The sequence below is a fragment of the Oncorhynchus mykiss genome, chromosome 12 (genome assembly GCF_057628025.1).
Source record: "Oncorhynchus mykiss isolate SJ-2025 chromosome 12, ASM5762802v1, whole genome shotgun sequence".
NCBI lineage: Eukaryota > Metazoa > Chordata > Actinopteri > Salmoniformes > Salmonidae > Oncorhynchus > Oncorhynchus mykiss.
Window position 1 is genome coordinate 26048394 of NC_143033.1, and position 20520 is coordinate 26068913.

Sequence of the window (20520 nt, forward strand, 5' to 3'; positions counted from 1 at the left end):
AATCCACTGAGCATCCAGCTTTAATTGAGCTCTCACTTATGTTCAGATTTAATGGAAAACTAGGCCCGCTTCCCCCAGTTACTGAGTAATGAACATGCATATTCAGAGGTAACAATTAAATCCACCTTTTTTTTCTCCTTTTTCATCTTCAGGTGGACTACGTTTCTTGTACTATAGCATTTCAAAATTCAATATGGAATACAATGCTAAAATGTTCTTCTAAAATAGTATCTTATTAAAAGACATTAAATGTCATGTGAGGGACCATGTTTCTTCAATCCATTTGAACACACAAAATATGCCCCATGCAAGTGTTCACTTATAGTGCAGGCTAATACTGTAGGCCTACTTAACCTGTCTCGGCCTGAACAATCTACTGTACATGTTCATACAAACATAGAGAAAATATTAATGCATTTCTTTAGGATAAATAATGAAAATATTGCTGATGTAAAGGTCACAAACAATGTATTCACAATATATCAATATGATAGTTTACAAATCTGTAATAACCAATAGGCCTTTTTCACATGCAAATACAACCTACTTTTGACCTTTGACCATGAACTAACTTGGCCCATCATTAATCGTTTCTCTAATTGCATGTGTGCGCTGGAAGGAAATTACTCATTAAATAAAATGTTGCCATTAGGGCATGTAACATTTGTTTTGTATTGACATTGCTACTAATCACGGCGGTTATATTGTCATAGGAGCGTTATGACCAATAGTTTTTTTTGTTTTTGTTTGTTTCATAGGCGGGTTTTCTGTATTAACGTCAATTGGATTGGTTAGTTGACGAGCCCTCGCCCCGCCCAGTGAGGGCTAGGGAGAGCATGCTGAGGGAGGGGGCTAAACTGAGCTGATCCCACGTGTGACGATTCCGTTCCCGGCTCAGTAATATTCTCCCAGTCGGGCTGTGCATAGCTTTTGCAGTGTCTGTGTGTGTTTGTTACTGTAGTTACTGCCTATAGTTTGGTTAGCTATGGAAGGAGACGGGAGTCAAGTTACATCTGGAAGCCCAAATGATTCACAACATGACCCGGGGTAAGATGATAACAATTTCGACTTTCCTTTGTTTATTGCATTTTTCATCTGAGAATGTCTGAGAGAGGATTTAGCAAGAGTGCAGTGCTGGATTCAACTCGCAATGCGCACATCACCATTGGTCTTTCCTTCCGGATGCAGTTAGTAGCGATGAAGCTTCTGCTTTCCTTTAGAAGATTACAGTAGCAAGTGTGGCCTTCCCCTTTTAATAAGATACATTATTGCTATCCAGCGATTTTTGTTTTCTCTCTCTACTCGTTAAGATCGCTTTTAGAAGTAGTTAGTCGTCAAAATGGCCGATCTGACATCTGTACTCACTTCTGCTATGTTTTCTTCTTACAGTAAAATGTTTATTGGTGGCCTCAGCTGGCAAACCTCACCAGGTGAGACAATTATTCCCTTACATTTCCCATGTTTCTTATTTTGTTACAATAATTGATTGTGCATGCTGTGGTCGCGTTCTCTGTGTGTGCAGTAGGCAACTGTATGGGATATCTGGAGTCCCTCTGTTTGCGCGCAAGGTTATTTTAGATTTCCAATCATCTGAAGTCCTCTATTCGACCCCTATGTGTTTTTGAAACACACTGACAACAGTATGACAACCATTTGTTATTGACTAATTATCCGACATATTTTCTCTGTTCACAGACAGCCTTAGAGACTATTTTAGCAAATTCGGAGAAATAAGAGAATGTATGGTGATGAGAGACCCCACAACAAAACGTTCCAGGTAAAAGGTTTTTACTTTTGCTTTCCAGTTGGTGAAATGCTATCCTACACTTGTGTAGTTTATATGCCATATATTAACCCGGGTTGTTTGTCCCGCGTTGTGTTTGACAGAGATAGATTAGCTCAAAAGATAGCTGCGGGCGAATGCAATTTGACATTGACTTTGGGACTGAATTGCAATGTTGGTGTAGTGTTTCCCCCTCTCCTATAAATCAATATAAAGTCAAATAACTTATATATCAGTGCCCGCAATCACTATAGTAATCTACAATTTAGGTAGATATTATCTCTATCATTTGAATGAACAGTAGTTAACTGGGACAGTGTAAATACCTGATGTACAGTAAAAACATGATATTCTTGATAGGCTACCATATGTTAATACTCTGAGAGAAACAGCTTATATTTCTACCTTCTCACGTAGTCTATGTAAATAATCTGTGACCTAATTGGTTGTTTCTCTGTATTTCTTTGTTTTGCAGAGGATTTGGATTCGTTACGTTTGCAGATGCTGCCAGTGTAGATAAAGTCTTAGCTCAACCACACCACGAATTAGACTCAAAGACGGTATGTCTGTGTTTTGATGTCATTTGCAATGATATTTTACTGTCTGTGTTGCACGTTTTAAAATATGAATCATTGCCTTTATTAATTTCACTGTCATGCTTGAGCTATGACACTGTAATAATATTGTAATATAAGTTCCACATAGCAAAATAATACCACATTGAAACCAACAACAACTGCAGTACATCCATGTGTGGCAGGTGGCATCTCAGAATGCTCACATGCCATTTGCCAGTCACTGGGTTGGCCCTCTTGGTAAAGAGCTATTGGTAAAATAATTAATTTGATCAAAGCTGTAGACGTGGAATTAGCCCATGATAATTCCCCTTCATGTAAACTATTGCGGTAAAACACCACGCAGGGGTGAATCTCATATCTGCTTAATTTCCCTTCTCCTCTGAACGAATGAAGGTGACACGCCCCCTTTCCCATCTCCCAGTACCACTCCACATGTGCACATATCCCATGTCACTCACATGGGCTTTCTCTCACAGGCCTCCTCCATGCATATAACCTGTCAGATCGTACACATCACTCTGTTTGATTCATATTGCGTCAATGGAAGTGGGAAGTTACAAATGTGATTCTATTACATAAATATTGATGCCAAAAGGTCAATTAATCCTGTAAAATATTTGTTATTTCATTATATCAAATGTTATATACTTATGTATAAGTGTATTTGAAATATTACAAGTGTTGCTTCCAAGTTAAAGTCACAGTACATTGTCAAGTTTGTTAAAACCTATTTTCTGTCTTATAATGTCAACAAACCTGATGCTTCTTCTATCAGCTTACTTCATGTATTCTTCTATTAACAGGCACACACATACACACACACATCCCCATTTATTCTGTTTTATCAAAAGCCTTGAACTATTGTGTCAATGTGGCAGTAGATAAGTCATTAAAGGATGTCAGTAATTTTTGAAGTTCTCTCCGTGTAGTGGTGGATTAGACAGAGTTCAGTTGAGACCATAATTGTCTGCGATTTCTGCTCGGTGGGTGGTGATATCCAGTCATGCTCAGACAGCTCTGGAGATGGAATAGTGCATACCGAAAAATAGATGCTTTGTTAGCAGCCTTCTGTGAAAGCCAAGTTCAGATGGGAGAGTATGTCTTTAAGATATATTTGGAAAGACAAACAAATTGTACTTCAGCAGGCAGTTACAGTGGAGCCGGGCTGAAAGCAGTGCTAGAACTTGTTGCACGGCTGTCCTCAGCTGATTGGCAAGTCACTGGAGGGTGCTTGTAAAAGCTTTCCGTTTTTATCTCCATACTTGAAAGCGAAAGAGGAGCGGGTTCATGTTTTGAATGTTATTAAAGGAAACCAGCATCTGTAAGCTGTTGTAGACAATCTTGGGTTGTGCAATGCATATAGCAGGGAGAAAGCCCCAGAGTGCTCTATTTAATATGTGATTATTACACACTCTATGACAGATGTTTCCTATTTAGAGCTCTGCTACATATAATAATATATGGCATACATGTATGAATTAAATCATGAAAATAGCCTACACACATGCAGTATAAATACTGCAGATTAGCATGTGTTCTATATGTACTTCTGCATGGTACGTATAGTGTGGATATACTCTTTATACATCTAAATGAGGGAGTTGAAGAACTCTTTCTTTGTGATAATGAATAGCCTATGCTTTTGTAAGCTTAATTGAATCGCACTCCTTTTCCCCCTCAAGGTTATTGACAACACTCATACCAATTGACTTTATTTTCTCTATAGAGATGAGAAGTGTCATCTGGTGTCTTTGCTTGGAGATGTGTCCTGTATCCACATGTCTTGCCGTAACTGAACAAGGAATACGACTCAAAGATTCAAACAATTCTGCCTGGCAAACTAACCGTTAGTAAGTAACAATTGAGTAGCTGGTGATTAGAAATATTGTCAAATAAAACACTGGTATTAGTTCCGTTGAATTTACTGTTTTGATTATTTAATAAAAAGTATAAATAAAGCTCTCGCCTTAATAAAGCCATTTGGTTTCCATTTTGTTCATACATTGTTTAATGAATACAATTTAATTTGAGTGAAGTAAACTATAATTGAAAAGACAGCTTACAGCTTGGTATATTATTGTATGTAGACACATCTTGCAATCATGTTTTAATGATTCATTTGTTTATTTTCTTCCACAACACTACACATTTGTTTATTACCTTTAGTCGAAGTTCCTTTACACTAAGGTGTGTTGTGTAAATAATAATGACATAACGACATATTGAGAAGCGAGCGAGAATAGCCCATGAAAATCATAAGGATTATAGTTCTAAAAGCACAATGATTTATCAGTTAAAGAGAGGGAGGATGTAATGTTATTTGTATGAGCTGAGTTATTGAATAACCTAAAGCATGGCCCTATTGATACTAAGCAATACTGAGATCAACATTTGATACTTCCTGATGTGACTCTGAGGCAAAAGAGGGCACTTTGCCAGTACGCAAAGGAAGTGACTCTACATCACATAGACCTGAACCAGCGGTTTTCTGCTTTATATTCCATTAGTCATTCGTCAGAAGCGCTCGTGTAGCATGTATGTCACACGCTGTATATACTAACTCCTGTGTTAAACAGTGCCTTGCAGTCTCTGATGCTGTATTGTACCAGGTGTCTCTTCTAAAAGAGATTTGATCTTTGTGAGACTTACCTGGACACGCAATACCCTACAAGTCTGAAGGTTTAGAAAGAGGCTGAGGGCTTATGTAACAATGTGAAAAAACTTTACAATTCTCTTCTCATCCAATGGTACAGTGTTCTTAAACCGACAATATTGGATATTTTGTACAGCCTACTCCAGTTCCGAGCAGTATTACATTTTACATAGATATTCCTCCTTTGTTTTTTTGTGTGGATGTTCTCTCGTGCTAATGGTCTCAGTGTGGAAGGAGGGTTACCCCGTGGAGAAAGATGTCGGTCAGAGACGTGGACAATGAGCACAAGTATGCTTTCATAATGCACACACCATCATAACGTGCCACAGCTATTGTTCAATCCCCCTGATAGCCTGGGTTGCTTTCTGTCCGGTTATGAAAACAGAGTGCTTTCAGAACGGTATGAATGTGAATGGAGACATATGGCCAAGGAGAGCTCGAGGCTTCAAAACACACATGCCAGCAATTCGGAAACATATTTTGAATGTTAAATTTCATTTTATGTTATATCCCATCTGGAACAGTATAAGTTATCTTTTTACGTACAGTTATTTTAAAAAAGGATGACGAACATGATTTGAATTGATTCAAATTCTTCTTTATGTGAGGAGTTGTAGTTTTAGACTACTGCATCACAGTATCCATTATCAATGACCAGGTCAGGATTATTCAGTCTGGACCCCTGCCAGAGGAGATGTATTATACTGCTAAATAAGTCCTATTTTCTTCCAAAACAAAGGTAGCCTATTTCGCCCACAGATATTTTCAGCCATTATTGGATGACCTCTGGCCAAACCCTGTTTGCTGTTTTGATGTAGTAGTTTCAAAGGACAGAATGTCTCGTTGAGGTGAGGGGGATGAGGCCAGAGAGAGAGAGAAACAGAAGAAAGGGCTGTTGCAGCTCCTCTGGACAAATCTAAGCCTCCTCTGTCGGATATCAAATAATGTCAGCTGTGAGCTCACCTCCACCGTGCCACTTGTTGGTTCATGTCTAGCAGGTGCTTTGTCTTCAGTTGATCGTGTGAGCTATACCTGCCTTTTTCAGCCTTAGATTCAACAGATCCTCTGAGGGAATTTGTCTTTTCCTCAGACTTTAATTCTTTATTTACAGTATTCAGCATCTAAACAGGCAGTGCTTTTTTCATTGTCATAATTTGTTGCACTGATAATACATTGAAATGAAACAACACAGACATCATTCTTTTTTACAACATAGCGTAAACAGCAGGGTAATGCAGGCTTCAGAATAGCCCATATGTGGGTAATCAATTGCTCGGGAATGATTTAACGTCCCCCCCCCAAAAAAAAACTGTTTTGATGAGGGCATGCTAAATTGCCTCAAGTGAAATGATGAGGCTTCATTTGGGTATTTGTTGGCAGTGCATTTGACATTGGTAATAATACTTGTGTGTGTATGAAAACCGTAGGGAGATTGACAGAAAGAAGCAGAAGATTAATCAGTGTATATCAATGCTTCCTACATCGCTCTAAACACACATCAAAACAGTCAAGAAATCAAGCTTTTTGATAGACCATTTTTGTAGCTGTAAAAACCTATCTTAATCTTAAGCTGCCAGTATAGAGTGAGATCTGTGAAGAGAGAGAGTCTACCCAGAAGCTGCAATAATGTATGAAATCCTGTTGGAAGATCTGAACTAAGGATGTAAGCAATTGCCTTCTGCCTGGATCTTACACAATCGCACAGTGAGAAGCCCTCTGAGACCCTGCCGTAAAAAGCTGTAACAGAAGATAAGAGAAGAAAAAATGAGAAGGAATGTATTGCTTTTGGTTTGTTCTCTTTTATTAGTTTGACATACCTAGTTGGAAGATGTTGACTGTAGAGCTTGAGAAATAGCTATTTTTAGACTTTGGGATATGATCCATTAGGGGACAGAGCTATCGATGTGTATGCATTGTCATTTTTACCAGAATTGATACATTATTCTGCATTGATTGAAAAGACTATGCTCTTGTTGATGGATTTGTTATTATTTCATGGATCTAGAAATGATCCCCCCATTGCAATGAGACTCAGTGATTTATATCCTACTGTTGAGGGGAAATAGTACCTCTGGAGATCAATTATTAACACAAAGAGCAAACTGCTATTCCTATGGAAGTGTGTAAATGGAATAACCTTTAGTTCCAGACATGCTTTAGTGTACTGTTGTAATGTGAAATATTAGGCCTATATTAAATGTAATTCCCACATAAACTTCCAATTGACATGAATACTTCGACAGAATGAAAACAATCTGTAGAATGTACCCCCCCCCCCTTTGGCAAACCTCTCAAAAGAACCATTCATTTCCTAGGCTGTGACCTAAATAAAGGTTTGCTTCTACAAGCTTTATCAACAGATCCCATACTAAGTCATCATTACCTAACACAGCTACACTGGTCATCTGGACAAATGACTGCATTATCTTCTGATTGTATGCAGAATAATTATTTGTCAAGTTCAAAATCCATTGTGGATTCGATTGACATGCTGCAACGCTAAACTGTACCACCTTCACTGCTACTCTATTTAAAAGTTGAACTGTAGCAGAAATGCATGTTGACGTCTTCAAATGAAAAAACAGACCCATATCCAGCTGTGTTGATATTCAGGGACTGGTGTGTAGGTTGGAAAGGTAAGACACCACCAAGTATGACAGCTTTGATATTCAAAGCGTATGCCTATAGTGTTGTCTTTGCACAAATATGCCCAGCTCCGCTGTGTATTGGAGGTTGAATTGGTTATGCCTGAGGCTAATTGCTAAAACGAATCATTACATGGAATTCATTATGAGTAGGGTTGCCATACCCAGGTGTTATTGAATTCATCTCTCAAATTGACCTGATTTAGAAAGATGGCTAACAATCATAACGCCGCAAGATAGAAATAGGACAGAGAAATATGTTCCTGCTTCGTTCTCACATGTTCCTCTTTCTCATTTGACTACAAACACGTAACAGGTGAAATGAAAGCTACGGTTGGCTGATCTTCCCAGATGGTAACCTTTGTCTCTGTTTCCAACTGAATCATCAATTGCATTCATTATTGAGGAATGTTTTTTTTTCTTCTTTAAAAAAAAAAATGTCTTAGGAATATGTGATATTAGTGTTGTCTGTGAGATGTAGAGGGTTTATAGGAGGACTATGTTTTTTCCAGCTAATGTGACAGGTTCTCTTCCAGCACAGTTCACCACTTACTCCATCTTTTTGGCTTCTTTTTGTAAATTGAGAGAGAAATCTCAGGCCTACAACTGAGACAGTCTTGATCTTTATGATGATGCTGTGGTTGATTACATACAACCTGTAGGTATGCAAGTCTTTAAAATCCTCACAGAGAAATATGCCGCAACGTAAAGGGTTTGCACTGCTGAACACAAAGTCATTTTCTGCAAGAGAACAATTTCCATCTGTTGCCGTTCCCCCTTCAATAGGTCTGCTTGGATGAGATTGTTTGAAACTTCTCTTTTAAGAGCCTGGTATTAAAGTCAGGAGAAGGCAGCATGACATTGATGCATGAAATAGTTTATTTTCATTCTGAATGCAAGATTGATAAGGCTGCAACCGCACGCCTCAATACCAGTTAAACAGAGGAAGAAAAACATTTTTCCGAGACGACAAGGCAAAGACAGAGAAACAGGTTGATCTGATGCACCTTCCTGCTTATTTCAGAATATCTGGAGTTATTGTCACAGGCCTCAGACTCCTATTTCCAACCCTGAAATAATAATTTCCTCCAAACATTCCAAGGCACTGTTCCCATTTTGTGATCTCTCAGCATCTCTCAGCATCAAAAGGATGGCACGTATTTTGAAGTTTTAGGAATGTTGTTGTCACTTTGGAGAAACATTATCATTCTATCTCTGTTACTACAATTGTCTGAATGTTGATGCACAATTGACCATTTCTTAACACATTCCTTTATGTTTCTATCTTTCACAGATTGATCCTAAGGTTGCCTTCCCCCGACGCGCTCAACCCAAGGTAAGAGCAAACCACCTCACTTACTGTTAGTGCTGCTAACTGACCAGTCAGACTCTTTCTCTAAAGCGCTTGTCTTTATTAGCAACAGGACTCATTTCATTTAGGAAAAAGCACTCCAAAGGCACTTGTGCTATGAGCTTGGGAGCACTTCCAGCACAGTTCAATGTGTTTCTAGACTAATCATAGTATGATGACTATTTGTGAGTTTATAATTACATAGCAGAAGAGATGATTATGCTTGTGTTACTATTAAGGAGAAAAACATGGTCAGCAGTCTCCTTTGGAGACTTCCCCTATGCTGATCCCAATTTGACCAAAACCAAGCAATTATAATAGAGAGGTGATATTTGACATGGAGGTAACTTGTTAATGATGAGAGTATCATCTTTCATAATGGCTTAATCGTGGCTCGGTCACTGGTCGTTTGCGTGTGCTACACACACTTGCTTGTGCCACACACAGACACTCTGTTTGGGGAGGTGGTGTTGGTAATCATGGTGTAGCTGCAGTGTTGAGAAGTGTCTTCTTCATCCCCTCTGACAGGCTTTGGGTTAGAGGGGAGCATCTTTAGGCCAATGTAGTGCTCCTCACATTAGACCTTTTAGACCTGAAATGGGTGGAGATCGATATGGGAGTTTTCTCCTTCCCACCGGCTCACAGGGAGGTGTTGTTACTGAGCGGTTCTGGTTTCAAATGGGGAATTGGCAGTGAAAGCTTTCAAAGCCAGAGCACATGGTGTCTTAAGGGTATGGGCATATGGAGAAACTACCAGGTCTCCTTTTTTTCACTCCCTCATTTGCCTGTTTGTCGCTTTAACCTTTTCTCTTCCTCAGCTTGTCCCTGAAGATCTAAAATACATCAAAAACAACCAACCAAATGTTTTGCCTTCAGATTTTGGGATTTCAGTTAAAAGGAAAGCAACCTCCTTCCTGGAAGGCATAGGTGTTGTGCTTATTCATTTATACATTTCACGACAGTATGCTCTGTTTAGCTGGGACCAACATGTAAGAGAACAGAATCACTCAGAAATACATCATTTTTTTCACAGTGTCATTCTCCTGCTCTTGTTATATCAATGGAAGAAAAGAATGACACCTCAACAGAATTGGTACAGTAGTACAGAAGAACCTGTCGTTGAGATGTTTTAGTCAGGCTGTAGGGCAAGCTCATTAGAGGAGAAAGAGGTTTTTATTTGTAGTATTAAGAGAATGTGGATTTCAAAGGATCTCAGAGCAATAGGATTAAGGCTGATAGATTAGCATGGCATGGCTTTCTCCTTCATGTTCAATTGATTTAAGGCCTTTATAAGCAGTCTGGGTCTGAGGTTGCCATTTAGAAAACACTCTGTTTTTGAATATGTCATTGTTTCTTCCTCCTCCTCTTCAGCCTTGCTGCTTGTTGCTGTTGTTTAAGAGGCCTGTCCCCAGTGAGAGATGGGGTTCATTGGGGTAGCTGCTAGGGCAGGCTGCAGGTGCATCCGTGGCGCTGGTTTGGGGAACAAAAAATGTTAAGAGACCTATCGGCTTTGGGTTCCTCATGGGCTCACACCTTACTCTACCCTCCATCTATCATGCACTGTAGAATACTTTGTTAACAGCACTGTGTTACTGTGTCTTAGGGATTGTACATTTTGTAGAGAAGGTCTTACATAGCCTACTTTAACCTGCGTCTACCCAGGTACTTCCGACATTGGTCTTAGTGCTGCCATCATAATTTAGCCAGTTTCCTATATCCAAGTTTCCAATACCATTCAGTGTATGAATCTAGGGGATCCAATTATGGTATAATCGTCCTACCTGGCCTCATAGGGATCTGCTCTTGTCTTGTGCCTATAGATCTGCCGGACTGTGTAGCCCCTATAGATCTGCCGGACTGTGTAGCCCCTATAGATCTGCAGGACTGTGTAGCCCTTATAGATCTGCCGGACTGTGTAGCCCCTATAGATCTGCCGGACTGTGTAGCCCCTATAGATCTGCCGGACTGTGTAGCCCCTATAGATCTGCCGGACTGTGTAGCCCCTATAGATCTGCCGGACTGTGTAGCCCCTATAGATCTGCCGGACTGTGTAGCCCCTATAGATCTGCCGGACTGTGTAGCCCCTATAGATCTGTCGGACTGTGTATCCCCTATAGATCTGCCGGACTGTGTAGCCCCTATAGATCTGCCGGACTGTGTAGCCCCTATAGATCTGACGGACTGTGTAGCCCCTATAGATCTGCCGGACTGTGTAGCCCCTATAGATCTGCAGGACTGTGTATCCCCTATTGATCTGCAGGACTGTGTAGCCCCTATAGTCATTTAGCAGCTGCAGGTCTAATTCGTTGACGCCCCTCTAAAAAACATGATCATAAAACAAATCTATGCTTTTCTGGATGGTAAAACGTTTTCAGTGTAAACTTAAATGACTAAAACCAGGTATAAAGTATATAGAAAAGATAAATGAACTATGTATTCATACGATCCTCGTTGAGAACTAACAACGACCAAAATAAAAACAAGACAGTCAGGGAGAATCTAAAATTAATGTTATGGCATGGGGCTACCATTTGATTTTTGAGTCACTCAGATTGCATAAGAACACTGAATAAACCATGGCCAAATGTGTTGAATTTCAGGAAATTAGAAGATGAATAACAAAGTGTGAGGGATGGGCCTGGAGAAATGTAACCTCTCTCAAATTTATAGACAGAGCTATGGATGGAGGACTGACCATCCATGATATCAAAATAATAGTTCTAACCATGGTTGTTTCTACACGGTTTGTTTACATTTGCATTGTTTACAAACATTGGTGTAAAACAAACTTATATTTTGGTACGACAGTTGAACCAAGCTTACGAGGCATTTTATAAGTTATATTCTTCAAGAATCAATGGATACAGACAATTAATTTATAGGTCCAAAAATGGATGTAGCAACTGCAGATTACCCCTTTAAAACAGACATTATTCTCTCAGCCCCATCCATGACAAAATGTGTTGACCCCCTCATGGAAAACTTGGATCTGTACAGTGTGATGTCTGTGTGAGGTGAATGGAGGAGGACAGGTGCTGTTTCTCTCTTCTCCTCCTTTGTGGAGCTGTTGTCTTTGTGTTTTTACTGGAACATGAAAACTGTGGGCTGATGTCTGCCTGCTGTGTTTAGAAACCAAAGTGATAGTTGCTGCCCACATCACTAGAGATTGGTTTCTCAGCAGCTCGTTTCGTTACCGATACCGTCGCTGACACTGTTGTTGTTGTTTTTCGCACGGCGGAATCACAGACAATCATAGCGCGTCCCAACATGATTTTAATTGCCGGTGGGACTGCGGCCACTTTGCTGGGAGATGAGCTCTGATGACTTGTTATGGAAATGAAAGGAAGGAGCTGGGCCACTCAGAGACGGCGAGCAGCGTAAATAACCCCTTCCTGCCCGCCCGGCTATCTCACCAGGGGCTGTTTGCCTCATTAGGCTTCACTAGCAGCCACTAGTCGCCACATCAATGGCAGTCATTGGGCTGCACTGATGAGATGAGCCTCTGTAGTGTACACAAATAGATATGTTCTGGATGTATTGAACAGTGGGAGCTAGACTGAATGAACTAAAAAGGAGTAGGTCTGTTTACTTGGCTTGACAATCACAAAGTTTTCAGAGTTTTATTTGGTGCTGCTTTACAGTATATGTAGATTTTAATAAGGGAGACGGAGTAACCTCCAAATGTTGTCTGCAGCTAACTAAGCGTACCGTAGTAGGCCTGAGTGGAAATAGATCTGGGTTATCAGTCATAAATACCATCAAAGCAGTGGCCCAGATTTCCCTGTGTGTGTCAGCTGTGTGCTCTGCCTGCCTCTCTCTCTCCCTACTGCTGAGGGACTGCTGCGGCTGCTGGTAGTGTAGAGGGTAGGGGGAGGCATGGCTGGAGTTGATACTCTCTGGAGGGGCTAGAATAGATGCACTCTAACACACCATTCTCCCTCTTCCTCATCTGGTACTGGTCCCACACCTCTTTCTCTTTCTTTCTTTTCTTGTTGTGTGCTTCATTTTTTGAGCTGGAGAAAAGCTCCCAGGTGTCCCATAGTGCTGGAGCTGGGGACAAATGTGTTGCTGAGGGAGAAAACTCCTCGCCAGGTTTTTAATGAAGTACAAAGGTGACGCTGTGTGAAGTACAGACAGAACCCCCCACTCCCCTAACATATAGACACACATGTTATGTTCATCTATCCTCGGGGGGGACCTCAAATGTATTTCAGTTCAAAATCATATTTTCCCTCACCCTTACAATAACCCTTACCATAACCTTAACCCGTAACCCAAACCCTAAACCTAACTCCTAACCCTAACCACTAACCCCTTCCCTAACCCCTTCCCTAACCCTAACCACTAACCCCTTCCCTAACCCTAAACCTAACTCCTAACCCTAACCACTAACCCCTTCCCCTTCCCTAACCCTAAACCTAACCCCTAAGCTTAAATAACCTTTGTCCTCATGGGGAAATATCCCCACGAGGGAGAATTTTCCTTCTTTACTATCCTTGTGGGGACTTTGGGGGATTTTTAGGTCCCCACAAGGATAGAAGAATCACACACACACACACACACACACACACACACACACACACACACACACACACACACACACACACACACACACACACACACACACACACACACACACACACACACACACACACACACACACACACACACACACACACACACACCATAGGAAATGCTTTCCAAAGAAGAAAGACCCAGGAGTGCAGTTCTCTACTCCAATGCCCATTTAAGAAACCTGCTCAAGGGCTGTTCTCCTACATGCTCTACATTCTTACTTACAGTGCCTTTAGAAAGTATTCACACCCCTTGACTTTTTCCACATTTTGTTGAGTTACAAATTGGGATTAATATATATCTATTTTTTTACGATCTACACAAAATACTCGGTAATGTCAAAGTGGAAGAAAAATTCTAACATTTAAGATGAATGAAAAATAAAAGGCTAATATATCTTGATTAAATAAGTAATCATCCCCCTGAGTCAATACGTGTTAGAATCATCTTTGGCAGTGATTCCAGCTGTAAGTCTTTCTGGGTAAGTCTCTAATAGCTTGGCACACATGGATTGTACAATATTTGTCCATTATTATTTTTTAAACTCTTCAAACTCTGTCAAGTTGGTTGTTGATCATTGCTAGACAGACATTTCCAGGTCTTGCCATAGATTTTCAAGCAGATTTAAGTCAAAACTGTAACTCGCCACTCAGGAACATTCAATGTTGTCTTGGTAAGCAACTCCAGTTTGTCTCCCAGTGTCTGTTGGAAAGCAGACTGAACCATGTTTTCCTCTAGGATTTTGCCATTGCTTAGCGCTATTATTTTTATCCTAAAACAACTCCATAGTCCTGCCGATGACGAGCATACCCATAACATGATGCAGACATCACCATGCTTGACATTATGAAGAGTGGCATTCAGTGATGTGTTGTATTGGATTTTCCCCAAACATAATGTATACAAAAATAAACAGTTGTACTTTTAGTGCCTTATCCTCATCCTTACAGGATGCATGTTTTGGAATATTTTTTTTCTGAAAAACTTCCTTCTTTTCACTGTCATTCAGGTTAGTATTAGAGGTCAACCAATTATGATTTTTCAACGCCGATACCGATTATTGGAGGACCATAAAAGCCGATACCGATTAATCTGACAATTTTTTTTTAATTTGATTTATTTGTAATAATGGCAATTACAACAATACTGAATGAACACTTATTTTAACTTAATATAATACATAAATAAAATCTATTTAGCCTCAAGTAAATAATGAAACATGTTCAATTTGGTTTAAATAATGCAAAAACAAAGTGTTGGAGAAGAAAGTAAAAGTGCAATATGTTCCATGTCAAATATGTGCCATGTGAGAAAGCTAACGTTTCAGTTCCTTGCTCAGAACATGAAAAGCTGGTGGTTCCTTTTAACATCAATATTCCCAGGTAATAAGTTTTAGGTTGTAGTTATTATATGAATTATAGGACTATTTCCCTCTATACCATTTGTATTTCATTAACCTTTGACTATTGGATGTTCTTGTAGGCACTTTAGTATTGCCAGTGTAACAGTATAGCTTCCGTCCCTCTCCTCGCTCCTCCCTGGGCTCGAACCAGCAACACAACGACAATTAGCGTGCTAACTAGCTAGCCATTTCACTTCGGTTACACGAGCCTCATCTCGGGAGTTGATTGGCTTGAAGTCATAAACAGCGCAATGCTTGACGCACAACGAAGAGCTGCTGGCAAAACGCACTAAAGTGCTGTTTGAATGAATGTTTACGCGCCTGCGTCTGCCTACCACCGCTCAGTCAGATACTTGTATGCTCAGTCAGATTATATGCAACGCAGGACACGCTAGATAATATCTAGTAATATCATCAACCATATGTAGTTAACTAGTGATTATGATTGATTGTTTTTTATAAGATAAGTTTAATGCTAGCTAGCAACTTACCTTGGCTTACTGCAATCGTATAACAGGCAGCCTCCTTGTGGAGTGCAACGAGAAAGAGGCAGGTCGTTATTGCGTTGGACTAGTTAAGGTTGCAAGATTGGATCCCCCGAGCTGACAAGGTGAAAATCTGTCGTTCTGCCCCTGAACAAGGCAGTTAACCCACTGTTCCTAAGCCGTCATTGAAAATAAGAATGTGTTCTTAACTGACTTGCCTAGTTAAATAAAAATATTTAAAAATAAATAAATACATCTGCAAAATCGGCTCCCAAAAATACAGTTTTCCGATTGCAATGAAAACTTGAAATCGGCCCTAATTAATTGGCCTTTCCGCTTAATTGGTCAACCTTTAATTGATACACCATCCAAAGCGTAATTATGTCACGCCCTAATCAGTTTCACCTGTCCTTGCACTTGTCTCCACCCCCTCCAGGTGTCGCCCATCTTCCCCTTTTCCCCTGGGTACTTATACCTGTGTTCTCTGTTTGTCTGTTGCCAGTTCGTCTTGTTTGTCAAGTCAACCATCGTTTTGTTTCTCAGCTCCTGTTTTTCTCCTGTCTCTCTTTTCTCGTCCTCCTGGTTTTGACCATTGCCTGTCCTTACTCTGGGCCCGCATGCCTGCCGTCCAGTGCCTTTGCCCCTACTCTGGATTACCGGCCCCTGCCTGCCTTGACCTGTCGTTTGCCTGCCCTTGTTGTTGTAATAAACATTGTTACTTCAACACAGTCTGCATTTGGGTCTTACCTGAAACGTGACAAATGAACAACTTCACCATGCGCAAAGGGATATTTACTGTCTGTTTTTTTAAGTTGTACCCATCTATCAATATGTGCCCTTTGCAAGGCATTTGTGGTTGAATTTGTGGTTGAAATTCACTACTCGACTGAGGGACCTTACAGATAATTGTATGTTTGGGGTAGAGAGATGAGGTAGTCATTCAAAAATCATGTTAACCACTAGTCCATGCAAATTATTGTGATTATGCAAATTTGACTCCTGAACCTTTTCAGGCTTGCCACGATAAAGAGGTTGAATACTTATTGACTGAAGACATTTCAGCTTTTCATATTTTATTAATTTATAAATTTAAATTCAGGCTGTAACAACAAAATGTGGAAAAAGTCAAGGGGTGTGAATACTTTCTGAAGGTGCTGTACTTTTCTCTTTCTCCCTCTGTCTCTCACCCCTCCTTCCATCTCCTACGCTTTGTTCACTCTTGGCAGCCTCTCAGAACCTGGTGAATCCGCTGTTACGCCTCACTCAGTTATGTTGTTTGTCTTTAGGTGATTATTTCAGTATCGTCATCTACATCATCTCAGAATGATTTTCATTTCAACTGACACAGCTGACTGCTGGGAATATGAAACCATGGCTGCCAGCTACTCTAAATGTCCATATGAGTTTATTAAAAGAACTAGATTCCCTGTTCAAACTCAGTCGTGCACCACTGCCAGAGTTTGAAAGAATATTGAAGGACAAAAGTATTTTATATATAACATAATACTTTTTATAAACTAGGTGGTTCGAGCCCTGAATGCTGATTGGCTGAAAGCCGTGGTATATCAGACCGTATACTGTACCATGGGCATGACAAAACATTTATTTTTACTGTTCTAATTACGTTGGTAACCAGTTTATAATAGCAATAAGGCACCTCAGGGGTGGTATATGGCCAATATACCACGGCTAAGGGCTGTGTCCAGGCACTCCGCGTTGCATCTTGTCTAAGAACAGACCTTAGCTGTGGTATATTGGCCATACACCACATCCCCTCGGGCCTTATTGCTTAAATATAGAACAGAATACTTAATATAGCACATATCTCTATGTACAGTATATCTCTATCTTACGTGTTATCACATTGGATGATAGTAGGTCATCTTTCCATTTCTCTGAGACTGGAGACAAGCATTTACAGACAGCAACACAACCTCACTATTTCTAATGGAAAACATACCCTATGTGTGTTTCTGTTTTCCCTCAAAATGAATGCACTTCTGAAATGGGTTTTTACAACTGACAGGAAGTGCATTGACTTTTCACTGAAAACAAGAAACAATCCGATAGCTGGCAAAGTTAACTTGGATCAGGGTGAGGGAAAAGTCGATCAATCAGTGTTCCGTTGATGGGATTTCTTTATCGTCACCTCCCTCTCACCTCCTGGCGAAAAAGGTTTGTAGCCGACACAAACAAACCGTCCAGATGGAGGGAGACACAGAGAGGTGTTTTCTCCCTGTGGTAATGGATGTGGTAGAGTGTCAGGAGATGTGTTTAAATCCCTGACCCTACTCTGTTCCAGCTTTGAACGGCCTCAATAAACTGGTCCAGACAAGAATGAGGCCAAAGCCCAGGCATATGAATGACTGTTTGTTGAATGGTCAGACAGAAAGACATTCAGAAGAGACTCAGTCTGTCAAAGGACGTCTTAGTAATTGATACTGTTTTCTCTTCTACACATTGTCATTATACAATGTATCATGTCTGTCTGTCTGTCTGTCTGTCTGTGTGTGAGAGTGTGAGTCTGTCTGTCTGTCTGTCTGTCTGTCTGTCTGTCTGTGTGTGAGAGTGTGAGTCTGTCTGTCTGTCTGTCTGTCTGTCTGTCTGTCTGTCTGTCTGTCTGTCTGTCTGTCTGTCTGTCTGTCTGTCTGTCTGTCTGTCTGTCTGTCTGTCTGTCTGTCTGTCTGTCTGTGTGTGTGTGTGTGTGTGTGTGTGTGTGTGTGTGTGTGTGTGTGTGTGTGTGTGTGTGTGTGTGTGTGTGTGTGTGAGAGTGTGAGTGAGCATACATTGCATACAATATGCTTGTCTTTGTGTTTAGCCTATGTGTGCCATACAGTAATATGCATGTTCTCTCTGTGTCATGCCTGTGACTGTGCTGCTGGCTCCTGAGTGCTGGTCCCTCTCCCCACCTCTCCTCTCCCTGTTCTCTTTGCTGTTGGTCGAGGGTAATTAGGTTTGGTGGGGGGTTCAGGGCCGTGTTCTGTACTTATCAATGGCAGCAGGCCTGCAGTGGACAGCAGGGAGGGGAAGGATGGAGGGATGGAGGGATGGAGGGAAGGAGGGCAGGGAGGACAGAGGGCTGCTGCAGCCTGGCCCTGCTAAACCTGATGCTGACTGACAGTAATGAGGAGACCCAGGCCAGCCAGCCAGGAGGGAGGGCTATGTCCCCCTCCACACAACTCAACCCCCTCATCACGACTAACACAGCTCCTATCAGATCCCTCTTTTTATATGACAAATGCTCGCACGCACACATTGAAGGAGCAGCCCCACCCCACCGCAACCTTTCCCCAACTCTGTTCACCTGCCTTGGAAAATATTCAACTCTGACCGAATGGTAGATTTGCGCTTTTAGTTCATCTACACTTAGATTTCAGATGATGGCAAATGTACATGTTATGACACCACTGACACATAGTTATAACCTTGCTGTTCTGCAGTGTGTTATTTTTGCCCTCACATTGCCAATGAATTACGCAGAGCAGGCCCCAGCGCCACTGTCTCGTACAGCATTGTGGGAGATGGAGTGGGGGGTAGATTAGTTTCAGTGTCGGGGACAGACAGGAGGAGCCAGATGGAATCTGGGAGCTGAGACAGCGTTCTGTTCTGCAGTGAGGAGAGTAGCCTACCGGGACAGGGACAGGCCAGAGCTCACCCAGTCTGTCTCTGGTCAGAGAGCACCACATTCCTGGAGGCCTGAACCCGCTGTGGCCTCTCCCTGTCCTGGCACGGAGCCTCTGGTCTGGGGCACGGGACGGTCAGGGGAGGGCATGAGGGGCGATGCACTCTCTGCTTCTGACACACAGCAATAAACAATCTCACAGACGCAACAAACAAGTAGATATTTGTCATCCCCTGTCTTGGGCTTGACTTTTGTTATGATCGTTTTTGAGAAGGGGGTGGGTGGGTATTTTGTCACACCTGATGACTAGGCACAGCTGTGCCGCCAGTAATTATCAATTTTCTGCTACACTTGTCTCAAGAAGTGATTTAAGTCCTTCGTAGAGGGAAATCTCTACTGCTCCAATCCTACCCAGACACACAACACTGCTCCCCACGACCATTTAAAATAAATGCAGCATTAAAGTTGTGAAGTAAAGGCTAGGACTGTATTTCTAATGCAGAATGCATTAGAGAAGATTTGAATAATCTTAAGAAGGCCTAGCGGTATGGTCTGCCTAGCATGTTTCTTCTGCAGTGACCTTCATGTCTGACCTTGACTCTTATCTCTTTCCATTTGTATTCCAAGTGGTTTCCCCTCATGTAAATAACAAATACCACACCATAGGACTTCATCTAAACAATGTTTTGGGCGTAGTGTTAGTCAGAGATAAATGTACAGGACCTAGGATGGATTTTCCTCTGGTTTCTGGCTGATCTAATGCTGAGTGCCTGCCAGACCTATTAGAGCTCCTTTGGAAGAGTGGACAATTATCTCGGTTTACCCATGGGTTCACTCTCCAAGCTTCTGTAGGCTGTAGCTGTGGCTGTAGCTATGGTTGTAGATATGACTGTAACTGAGGCTGTAGCTGTGGCTATGGTTGTAGCTGAGGCTGTAGATATGACTGTAACTGAGGCTGTAGGCTGTAGCTATGGCTGTAACTGAGGCTGTAGATATGACTGTAACTGAGGCTGTAGCTGTGGCTATGGTTGTAGCTGAGGCTGTAGATATGACTGTAACTGAGGCTGTAGCTGTGGCTATGGCTGTAGCTGTGGCTGTAGCTATGGTTGTAGCTATGGTGTAGCTGAGGCTGTAGATATGACTGTAACTGAGGCTGTAGGCTGTAGCTATGGCTGTAGCTATGGTTGTAGCTGAGGCTGTAGATATGATTGTAACTGAGGCTGTAGGCTGTAGCTGTGGCTATGGCTGTAGCTATGGTGTAGCTGAGGCTGTAGATATGACTGTAACTGAGGCTGTAGGCTGTAGCTATGGCTGTAGCTCTGGTGTAGCTGAGGCTGTAGATATGACTGTAGCTGTAGGCTGTAGCTATGGCTGTAGCTCTGGTGTAGCTGAGGCTGTAGATATGACTGTAGCTGTAGGCTGTAGC

At 41.4% G+C, this 20520-nt stretch overlaps 1 protein-coding gene across 50 annotated transcripts in view; it reads left to right on the forward strand.

The window, feature by feature from the left end:
- Positions 1-820: 820 nt before the first annotated feature.
- Positions 821-20520, forward strand: part of LOC110537258 (RNA-binding protein Musashi homolog 2) — a 362383-nt gene continuing 342683 nt past the window's right edge. For all 50 annotated transcript variants that reach the window (XR_005034923.2, XR_005034924.2, XR_005034927.2 and 47 more), the window contains exons 1-5: positions 821-1047; positions 1390-1430; positions 1696-1777; positions 2259-2343; positions 8954-8995. Coding sequence is in view for 35 of the 50 variants with exons in the window: in XM_036937268.2 (XP_036793163.1) it covers positions 986-1047; positions 1390-1430; positions 1696-1777; positions 2259-2343; positions 8954-8995 (312 nt within the window). In the remaining 15 variants the exon portion in view is untranslated. The remainder of the gene's footprint in view (positions 1048-1389; positions 1431-1695; positions 1778-2258; positions 2344-8953; positions 8996-20520) is intronic.